This window comes from Telmatherina bonti (assembly GCF_933228915.1).
Source record: "Telmatherina bonti genome assembly, chromosome: 24".
NCBI lineage: Eukaryota > Metazoa > Chordata > Actinopteri > Atheriniformes > Telmatherinidae > Telmatherina > Telmatherina bonti.
In genome coordinates this window covers 13,987,107-13,998,251 of record NC_136633.1, presented here as the reverse complement: position 1 = coordinate 13,998,251, position 11,145 = coordinate 13,987,107, and the positions used below count along the sequence as shown (strand labels likewise).

Sequence of the window (11,145 nt, the reverse complement as noted above, 5' to 3'; positions counted from 1 at the left end):
GTTTACCTCCGACCTCTCCAGAGACTGTACTGACAGGCAGCAAGTAAGAACTAGTTTGTCTGCCGTTTAGTCAGAATACTCCATGTGCAGGAGTGACTTAAATGGACAGACCATTTTTTATGTGTGAATTTTGTTTTAATAAAACTTAAGCTTTTAATACCACATGTCTCATGCTTGCTGGTTTTATGGAATCTGTCATGACCTGGCTCAAAAGCCATAACAAAGAAGTGGTACGAGGCAGAGTTGCAACCAAAACGAACAGGGAAGATGGAAAGGAAAGATCATTGGGCTATAATCAACACATGCTGCCACAAGGAGGCCTGGCCAGGTGCTCCTACTTGGCCTGATGAGCTCCACTCTACAAAGAGTTTTAAAAAAAAGCCCACAGCTGCCATAATTTTAGCCTGAATATAGATGTCTAGCAGCCAGATGCCTACTGCCACTATTTTAATAAAAAAAAAAAAAAAAAAAAAAAAAAAAAGCCAAAAAACGAGTATACCCACTTCTTGAGGGACCACTACCCCACTACATATATATTGCTCAAAATAAACCCCTAAACAAAATGTAACTCAGCCACACATTTGTGAAATCAAACTGTCCTGTTAGGAAGCAACACTGACAGTTTCACATGCTTTTGTGCAAATGGAATAGACAACAGGTGGAAATTATAGGCAATTGACAACACACCCAATAAAGCAGTGGTTCTGCAGGTGCTGACCAAAGACCTCTTAGTTCTGATGCTTTCTGGCTGATGTTTTGGTCACTTTTGAATGCTGGTGGTGCTTTCACTCTAGTGGTAGCATGAGACTGAGTCTACAACCCATACAAGTGGGTCAGGTAGTGCAGCACATCCAGGATGGCACATCAATGCGAGCTGTGGCAAGAAGGTTTGCTGTGTCTGTTAGCGTAGTGTCCAGAGCATGGAGGCGCTACCAGGAGAGGAGCAGCAGGACCGCTACCTCCTTTGTGCAAGGAGGCACAGAAGGAGCAATGCCAGAGCCCTGCAAAATGAGTTTCAGTAGACCACAAATGTGCATGTCTGCTCAAACAGTCAGAAACCGACTCATGAGGGTGGTATGAGGGCCTGACATTTGTGGCCTGCTGGAGCTCATTTTGCAGGGCTCTGGCAGTGCTCCTCCTGTTCCTTCTTGCACAAGGAGGTAGTGGTCCTGCGGCTGGGTTGTTGCCCTCCCACGGCCTCATCCACGTCTCCTGATGTACTGGCCTGTCTCCTGGTAGTGCCTCCATGCTCTGGACACTACACTGACAGACACAGCAAACCTTCTTGCCACAGCTCGCATTGATGTGCCACCCTGGATGAGCTGCACTACCTGAGCCACTTGTGTGGGTTGTAGACTCAGCCTCATGCTACCACTAGAGTGAAAGCACCTCCAACATTCAAGAGTGACTAAAACATCAGCCAGAAAGCATCAGAACTGAGAAGTGGTCTGTGGTCACCACCTGCAGAACCACTGCCTTATTGGGTGTGTCTTGCCAATTGCCCTATAATTTCCACCTGTTGTCTATTCCATTTGCACAACAGCATGTGAAATTGATTGTCAATCAGTGTTGCTTCCCAAGTGGACAGTTTGATTTCACAGAAGTGTGGTTGACTTGGAGGTACATTGCGTTGTTTAAGTGCTCCCTTTATTTTTTTTGAGCAGTGTATATATAATCTTGTATAACATATAATATAAACATACATTGCAGCAGTCTATTCCCCAATTTTCCCATTTTGTTTGCACAAAACCACTACCATCTTGCTGATGTGGCAGCCTTACCATCTATTAACCTTTCACAACTCCATCCATAAAGTGACTTGCTTAATAATTTGATAGGAGAAACAACACAATAATCTTTCAAAGTAGAACTAAACCTAATTAACTGAACATAGTTGAACATAGTGTTGTAAAGTAGATTACTTAAAAGGCCTCACACTGAATAAATGGTATGAAGTAAGTTTATTAATTTAGTGCACAAAAAAGCAAGACTACTGACACTACTATTATTACAGAGGTAAACACAAGAGGTGTCTCTTTAGGAAGAAACAGAAGCCTGTGAGGTTGGATGGCTAAATACAGAAGGAACACTACAGATCACATCACAATCAGTACAGATACATTCAGCAGGATCACTTGAAAACAGGTATGGCAGTTTTATCAAGAATTGATAGTTTGTTCACAGACCTCCTCATGTTGCTGTTGATGCTGAAATACAGAGTGTTGTTAAGCTTACAAGAAAATATAAAGCATTTTCTTGTATCAGTACATAGAATGATAAAGTGTTTGTGTCAGTTTGTGGCTACCAGGAAAATTAAAGAGCTCTGGCTTTTCACATACTCTCCTGAAAACACTGTTCACCCAGAAAGAATCTACAACATATTGCACACAAAAGCAGAAAAAAACCCCAAATGGTTTAATCACTCCGACCAAGAAAAACAGCACTAATTAGTTAAATCACTGTCAAGTTTTACAGAAACTGTTGCTTTACAATATACATACTAAGAACACGTATGAATCTACACAACCAAGGCTAAAGTCAACTCATCAATGAATAACAATATAACAACAGTAATAACACAATGGAAGACTCATAGAAAAGTCATTTTAATGTTAATATTGCTGTAAAAAGGTTCATGGTGAAAATGTTCAAACGTCATCCTGATTCATCAGTTTTTATTGTTGTGTGTTACCTTATTGTTGCCGTTTTTGTTGCCTTATGACTTAAAACATTTGGGAATGCTGTCAGGGCAGCCGGCACGCACATACAGTATAAAGTGTGATATGCCTTGTGGCTATGACTCATAACTCAAGCTGCCATGTCAGTTCACACAAGACAAATATTCATTTTGACATTATACTAAAATAAATACACCTCTGAATTAATATTTACTTGTTTGTAGTTTTGCTAGTAGGCCTGGAAGCTGTTTCCCCCCTAGCTAAATAGCCAGGTCACTATGCTAATGACAAAGCTAGCATGCTATACAATTGCAGTGTTTATTACAACAACCAAAGATTTAAAGTCAAGCTGACAGGAATATAGACAGCTCAAATGTTGACCTAGAGGGGCATGGATAAAAAAGGCATCTTTTATAAACATGTATGCTGTTTATAGGTTCAGAAACGTTAAGCGGAAACCTCTAAATTTAAGCAGGGATGCACAATATTTTATCCTAGGTTAAATTTCATAGCTACTTGTCTAAAATGCTATAATTTACTACTTTTGATGGAAACCAAGTGGATATTGATATTTCTACACTATATAATTTAGTCTTTTCTGTAGAAATGTTTGACATGTTATGTCTAAAATCCTAAAATGAGCCACAATCTGGAAAAACATTTGACCACTTGATTTTTTTGTCCAATGAATATAGTTCTTTTGAAATTTGGTATTTACCACCAAATACCAAATATTTGCTAATGTTATCATGCATGTCTGAATTTAACCTCATGGTGGCTATGGGATTAAGAGTTAAAATCATTGCTGCTTCTGGCCAAACAAGTTCTGATTCTTTACTGGTTGCACTGGTCATCAACACTGGGCATTGCACAAATTCCTGTTGTTACATGTTTAATATGATGGGTTTGACAATGTTTGTCCTTGAAAACCTGCCATGTTTTCATAGAAGTACATATTAAATGTTTTATGTGCAAACCACATGGAGCTACAAGGCAGCTGTTGCTGGACCAAGGTGGTTGATTAGGTAATTATCTCGCCTACCAGTACAAAATATTTTGCAGCTTTGAGTTATTTTGAATAGAAAATTGCCTTAAGCATTTTCTACCTCTCTATAAAATAGCACTGTGATGGTAAAACTCTATAAACCAAATACTGTATATTTTTGTTAAAATCAATATCAAGAGGTTTGGGGATGTGAGTATACCTAAAAGCAGATCTCCAAGGCACAACTTTTATGTGGTCAAAAGAATATAGGCATAACACTTTGTGTGGCAGTTCCCTCATTGTGTTAGGCATAGTGCATTAAAAAGTTAAATCTGCAAGTCCTCACAAAAAAGAGCCTTCCTTACAAAGAAGATGTTGACTGATGTTAATTAAGGTCAGTCTGGGCTTTCCTACTGTTATTTAATAATATCACCATGTACTATATTTGCATAAAGCCTGTGAAGTGGCAACTTTGGCATGCCTAGAATGGAGAAAGAGCAGAAAATAGCATTAAACATAAGAGGTGGAACAGCAATGTACAATATGAGAAAAGTATTAAATTCCTTAAATAAGATAAAAAATTGTAACAGAGAACATACTTGCATTATAACCTTGTATTCATGTATGCAACCAGCAATGTTGTAAGCGTAATTGTTCAGTTACTTGTCTGTTCATGTTACTAGAGAATTCCACTAGGTGGCCGACTAGAGAACTCAGCTGGCAAATTTGTAGGGCATAAATAAAATGATAAACATGACCTGTGGTAAGAATTTGTTTAAATTTGGGGTCACAGCAGGAAAAACACTACAGTAGTGGATTCGTAGAGGCTTTAAAAGGCTCCAAAACCTTTGGCTATCAAATTATTACCTTGTTTTTCGAATAGTCAACACTGACCACTTTTGGTTCAATTGGTTCTAATTATGTCCCTTGTAGTTACTATCATGTTGCAGCATGTAATTGTGTAGTGTTCATTTCTGAGGATGTGCGCTTACAATACTTGTAGCCATTCCAAAATATGATCCTGTTGGTCTTAAAGAATTAAAGTATAATTTGGCTTATGTGAGCACAATATGAGTTTCTTCACTAAACCCTGCCATAATTATGTCATAAGTCCTGTGGCTGGAACAGACTGAGTTGACAGCAGAGCAGTCTCCTCTGAAACCAGACAGCAAAATGAACAATCCCTTCACCTATTATTCTAACAACTATAATTATGCTATTTTATCTCTACCATAAAATGCTAAACATGCTCATACACACAAGGAAACATTCAGTCCCATGCATACAAAACAACTGTGGTCTGAAAACCTTGAATATCAAGTGTGAACTTCAAAATGGCAGCTCAGTTTTACAATGTACAATGATTTACTCCAAAATCCTTCCCAAGTTGAAGTTTGATAGTTTTGAGGCAGTATGATTTGAAAATCAGATGTGAATAATTGGAAAAGCTTCTTATTTAATTTACAGCAGGCATTTATGGTGAGGATAAGTGCACTGTGTCCATCCTGCAAACTCACCAGATTTCCATTAAATATAGACAAATATCTGTGTCTGTAAATAATCACGCTTCATGATTACAGGCAGTAAGAAGGCACCCTCTATAATGCCAGTACTGGAAACTGTGGGATATCGTGTTCATGAGGACGCTTGCTGTGAAGAATCTCGCTGGTGATCTTCAGATTCGGGGTAAAAAGAGAACAAGGTGCACAAACTTAATTTAACAGCAGCTGCATAATGCTCAAATATGACACACTGTAGATGCTGCTTTATGTTTTGAGCTAGCTTATGCTTTCTTTGGCAGAGTTGTACAATCACAGATCTCAACAACAACAATGCCTTTGTGAACACAAAACAATCAGCATGGATGGAAAAATGCTTGTCTTGATGTCTCCAGAGAACTGAGGTTTAACTTCTTTTGGTCAGTGGTCTGCCTTCCCTGACATGTTTTGTACTCCTTTTTTCTGCTTTACCTTTCTCCCTCACCTTCCTCAAGCGCCGAGGTGGGGGTGTACCTCTTGACTCACTGTCCTCCTGAGCACTCGATGTATCCATGCCATCCCGCTCTTCGGGAATATTAGGAATAGCCCCACTGCTCCCGTCTAAAATGTTCCTCAGCGATGGGTCCTCTGGTGTACAGGTGGCAGTGGTGCCACTCTCACTACTACTCAGATCTTGTTCCTCGCCATATCGCCCCCCACGGCTGTGGTGATGCAGAGAGCCCCTAATCGAAGGCCTGTCGCGCTCTGTCTCGCGGATGTTTTGCTGAGGCTCATTCATGTCCACGCCCGAGTCCAGACTGGTGTCATTGCTACTTGGGGGGCGGTGGCGGGACTGGAGTTCAATGATGGAGTGGCGAACTTGGGCGGCAGGCTTACCATCTAAGGAGACGAACCAGGCCCTGGGGTGAGATGATGAGGACTTGCCTCGTGTCAACTCCAGCAAGGTGCGCTCAGAAATCCCCTGAAGCTCACTGGGCACACCATGCCCACCACTGAAAGCCTCCATGCCAGCTGCCTCATTTAGAGTCCCAGGCACAGAGACAGAGGATTCAAGGAGGTTACTGTAGCGCCCCCATACCCCTGCATTAGGGCCTTGCCCTGGTGGGGGAGTCTCCAGAGGCTGGGGGTCATCCTGGTTGCTCTGCTGTGGGCTGTTCCTACCTTGGGACTGGTGGTGAGGGACTTTTGGAAGTGTCTGGGTGTAGCTGTCCTGGTTTGATTGCTCTGAGTGAGCATCATACTCGATTCCATTTCTAGGGAACGTGGCAGACTTGCAGCCGGACAGCTGCTCTTGAGCACCGAACAGCTCCGGGGCTTGAATGATAGCAACTGGTTGGTTGTAAATGTGAACCAGTTTATCTTGAAAAAAATTGTCATTCATGTTGGCCCGATTCTGCTCTGCTTTCTCCCGTATCCGAGCCACCTCCTCACTGTTGATGTAGTGAGATGGCAACTGGGGTCCCTTCATTCGATCTGAAGCGATGTTGTCATAAAAAGGAACTGTTGGAAGACTTCCAGGATCCTCTACATAGATGTTGTAATTGGCTTTGTGCCTTGGTGTGGATGGTTGCTCACTTTGAACACTACAGGAGGCAAGGCTGTTGTCGCCAGATCGAAACAACAAGCCCTCCTCCATGTGAGTGGAGGTGGTTTGGTCTTTTTTCACTACTGTGAGTTTGGAGAAGCGAGCCCTCCTCCTCCTTGGCTGTTGATGGGAACCTCTGGACATGTGAACAACACAACATTTAATGACCTCAACTAAAATCTGAATTATTAAAGCATAGTTGCACATGTATAAACTCATAAAATATCTTGTTGATTTCTTACCCGCAGTGACACAGAAGCAAGGACAGAAATCCAATAACTATGGCCAAAGTTCCTCCCAGTATTCCCACCAACAGGTAGGTGTGGTAAGATATAAAATCCATAGAGCTAACATGTCCAAGATAATCTAAAAGATTAAACATTTGAAACATGTATCAGTGCCTCCCAAACACGCATCGGTATGGGATATTGAAGGTAGATGATGTACCTTTTGATGAGGGATGGGGGGCAGCGATCCAGTAGCCCAGATGGGAGGCAGTGTATGTCCAAACCAGCTCATCGCCAACTGTTTTAACTATTCCCAGACCGTGATTCTCCCAAGCACCTTCAAAGAGCATGAATGCACTAATTTTAAAATGGTGTCAGTCATAGTTTGCAATGTGCTTCTCTCCATAAGTTGTATTCCTACCTGTCTTCAGGTTGAAGGCCCAGGCTGGCACTGTATCAGAGGCCCTTAGGTGTGTGTTGTGACCCAGTGGCAGGCTGATCTGGATGGGCCCTCGAACTTGGAGCTCTTTGCCATCAGAGTAGAGCAGAACACTGATGGCTGCTACTGCCTTCAGCTCTATGCTTCTGAAGACTGCATTGAAGTAATGAAATGGTAAAAGATAGAATTCTCTTTCTTTTTTTTTTCAACCTTCGACTTCCATGTTTAAAAAAAAAAAAAGTGTATTTCTTCAATGAAGTCTCAAATAAATCATGTACAATGATCCATCAGTTTTGCTATTTTGTTCTTGTTTAATTTCTCTTCTGAGTTCTGTTTGCATGTAAACATTCTTGAAATTTTCACTTAAACCTCACTTGAAATTATGGACCTGTCAGATCCACAAGCTACAACACAGAAGAGTCGACACAAAGGCATCACATCCCTCCATGCTTACAATGAGCCAACAGTACATGAACAGAACATGATTAATACTAATGCAATAGCCCACCTAATAAAGAAAATGAAGCCATGCCAATTGCATGTGTAAGAAAAATTGTGTGTAAAAGAACATTGCAGCATAATGTCCTGTAAAAAAAACAAACAAACTGTGTGGTCCAGTTTCTGAGGTGAAAATGTGGCGCATTACTGGCACATCACTTCAGACTGAGTGAAGAGATGCAGTTGTCATGGAAATGACTAGTCTATTATTATTACTCTTATTAATTTCTAGAAATATTTAGAATGATTCTTGATGTTTGGGGAAAAATATTTGGGAATGTTTGCTTTCAAAAGAGGCAAGGACCAAACTTTCCTCCATGCCACTAAGGTATTAGTAATTCTGACAACAACATATGTACATGTAGATGAATTAAAATCCTTCATCTTGTTACAGGACATGTAAACTTGAGAGCTTATGAAACGCTCACCTGATTTGCTGCTGATGATGCCTGGGGTGCAGTTCATGCAATCCTTTGCCAAATGGTGCTGTGGCACAGTTAGGTATGCCATCACCGAAGAGACGTTGCTTGTATCAGGGATGGTGAGGAGGTTTTTAGGAAACTTCACATTTGGTTGAGAGGAGCTGTCTGTGAAAATAAGAGGGGATAAATTAGTGTTGCCAAATTTTAACAACACTTATGAAAGACTGTTATTTCCTCTCAAAGAACTGACCTAGTAACTTTCCAGTGATCAACACAGAGTCTTCAAACAGCCAGATGTTGCCCTGACTGTGAGGGAGCAGCAGCAGCGTCACAGCAGAGAAAACTAGAAAATCAAACACAGAGAAAGTCTTTCATCTCCTGTGATACATTACCAGCAGATGGCGTCATCATTTTCAAGACTCTGTTAGGGTTCACTTGTCTGGCTCACGCAGCACAAAAGGGAGGTGCCCCTAATGATGCAGAACCCCCCCCCCCCCCTCCATCCTCCCTTTGCGACACCTCTTTCCTGCCACTTCTCTGCCATATTCTGACCCATGAGAGAGAGTGGGACAATAGATAGAGGCCCCTTTCTGGCAGCTACGTGAGATCAGAGTGACTGAGACCCCCGCCCCCCTCTGTTTTCGATCCTGTGCAGGACAAAGATGGTGGCAGACACCTCAACTCTACAAAGTGCTGCAATAGCAGTCGATAAAATGACATCATCAGACAGGTTGTGTCATTGCAGATGCCTCATTATTCTCTAATGATCATAAATAATGTAGTGAGTGTCCCTGGGGATTTCTGTGGCTACAGTAAATAAAAACCCACTAATAAAGCCTACCTTGCCATTACTGTAGATGTATTTGACACAAGAATTCCTTTGTCACTTACTTGGTCTCTTGGTAGTGCTCCATGGAAGAGGAGTGGGGACATAGCCTTCCATATTTCCAAGCAAAGTCAGACTCAGGCCTGGAGTATATCCCACCCAGAGCAAAACCTCCCCTTTCTCTCCGGTTTGAGTCGAACTCCTTAAAGAATGGTTCGCATAAACATCAACCGTGGCACCCATCAGCGGCTGACGAGTCACCAGATCTCTCACCAACACCTTCAGGGCAAACTGGGGCTCTGCAAAGAAGCATGCAAGAAGAAACTGATTTATCTGCAAGATCGGAGCGGCACTTGTGTGTCGGCACGTGCATCCCCTCAGAGGAGCTTGGTAACCTTTCTCTCGCCATGGAAAAGTGATGAGGCAAGCACAGCTGAGCTGTTGGGACGATGAAAAATAGATCAAAACCAAGTGACAGCAGAGAACAGCAGCTACTTCGCAACCTTTCTTCATCTAGTCTTGTTAAGCGGAGTTGGAGCTGTACAGTAGGTCTGTTTTTCAAGCGTTTCAATATGAGCTCTGGTTTTTAATCTTCAGGGCCTTAATTAGGTCAGAAACAGAGTGTAAACATTAGAGAGCATAAGCTGTATCAGCAGAGCAGCACAGGATCATCTCATTCTTCCATTATTACATTAATACAATAAGATAAGAACTTTAATCCCCCAAACCTTACATTATCCTGCACATCCTTAATCCCTTTAGAGTCAGTTGGACTGCCTGCCAGTGTGAAGCATGTTACATTTATAATTATTTATTTATCTATTTATTTACCATTTTTAATGAGCCTTTATCCTTAATAAACAATTATATGGTCGTTGGTTTTATTTCAGCAGAAGCAAATAATCTAATTCAGTTATATCAGTTTCCTCTGCAGCTAATTTCCATTTTCTAACAATGGCTGGCCCCTCAGCAGACCCTCTTTGTGTTTGTTTACCTGCTACCAGAGCCGAGGGGGTGAGAAACGGCTCGGCGTCCGCGAGGCCATTGTCCCTGGGCGAGGAGGAGGAGGAGGAGGAGGAAGGAGAGGAGGAGGACAGGCCGCCGCCCTCCTCCGATGCCCTCACCAGCCCATCCAGGCAAGAAATCAAAAGCAGCGGTAGAAAGAGGAAAAGCAACGGCGGCAGGTAGCAATCAGCAGCGGGCATGGTGGGAGGGGCGGCAGGCTCACAGACATAACGGAGCACGAGAGAAAAAGCTCGAGAAGGAGAACGAGGTCCAGCAGCAGTGTTTGTCCGCGTCACTAAGGCCTCGTCCCGTTCATGGTTTCTCGTTATCTTGGTGCGGACCGAGAGGAAACCCCGCGGAGAGAGGATGCGCTGGTGCTGAGGCTGGGCGTGCGTGACAAAGATCGTTTATTATGACACCATGTACCACTCCGGTCAGTTATATAACTGCTTTGCGAAGTATTTGCTTCTATTTTGAGCAAAAACACGTAGAAATGTCTGGAATTCGAAACTGAAACTTTATTGTTATTGTTTTGACCATTTCTAAAGATTTCTAAAACGTTTTTGTCGGAATTAACATAAATGGGGCCTCATTTTAGTTGGATATGATAAAACACGTGGAGTGACATCTCGTACTCCGTTTAGCATCTTTGGCGAGTCATAAGAGACTCTTACATCATCAAGGTCTGGTGGCCTTCTGTCGTTAAATTTAGTATCGAGATTAAGCATAAGCCTAATCTTAAATTGAATTTTAATATGAAGGCATCTAGTAATAAATAAATTAGTTAAATAAATTAATAATGAATAAAATAAATAAATTTCATCAGGTTTAAGATGCACATTAGTATGTTACCAAGCGGTATAAACTGCTCATGCGCAATAAGTGTTGTTAAACATGCACAAAATTGCCTACTTAAAACTTACTTAAGACAATATAGTGAACATTTCGCAAAAATATTTAGATAAAATGAACATCAATTCC

The 11,145-nt window shown here is 41.8% G+C and overlaps 1 protein-coding gene across 1 annotated transcript; it reads right to left on the bottom strand.

Moving 5' to 3' along the window:
• Positions 1 to 5,568: 5,568 nt before the first annotated feature.
• Positions 5,569 to 10,364, bottom strand: fam171b (family with sequence similarity 171 member B; the record flags this gene model as incomplete). The annotated part of the gene is made up of 8 exons (XM_079263602.1): positions 5,569 to 6,883; positions 6,990 to 7,113; positions 7,195 to 7,311; positions 7,396 to 7,566; positions 8,340 to 8,498; positions 8,584 to 8,676; positions 9,225 to 9,458; positions 10,154 to 10,364. The coding sequence occupies 8 exons, from the start codon at positions 10,362 to 10,364 to the stop codon at positions 5,569 to 5,571; spliced, it is 2,424 nt and encodes an 807-aa protein (XP_079119728.1).
• Between the last annotated feature and the right edge of the window lie 781 nt (positions 10,365 to 11,145).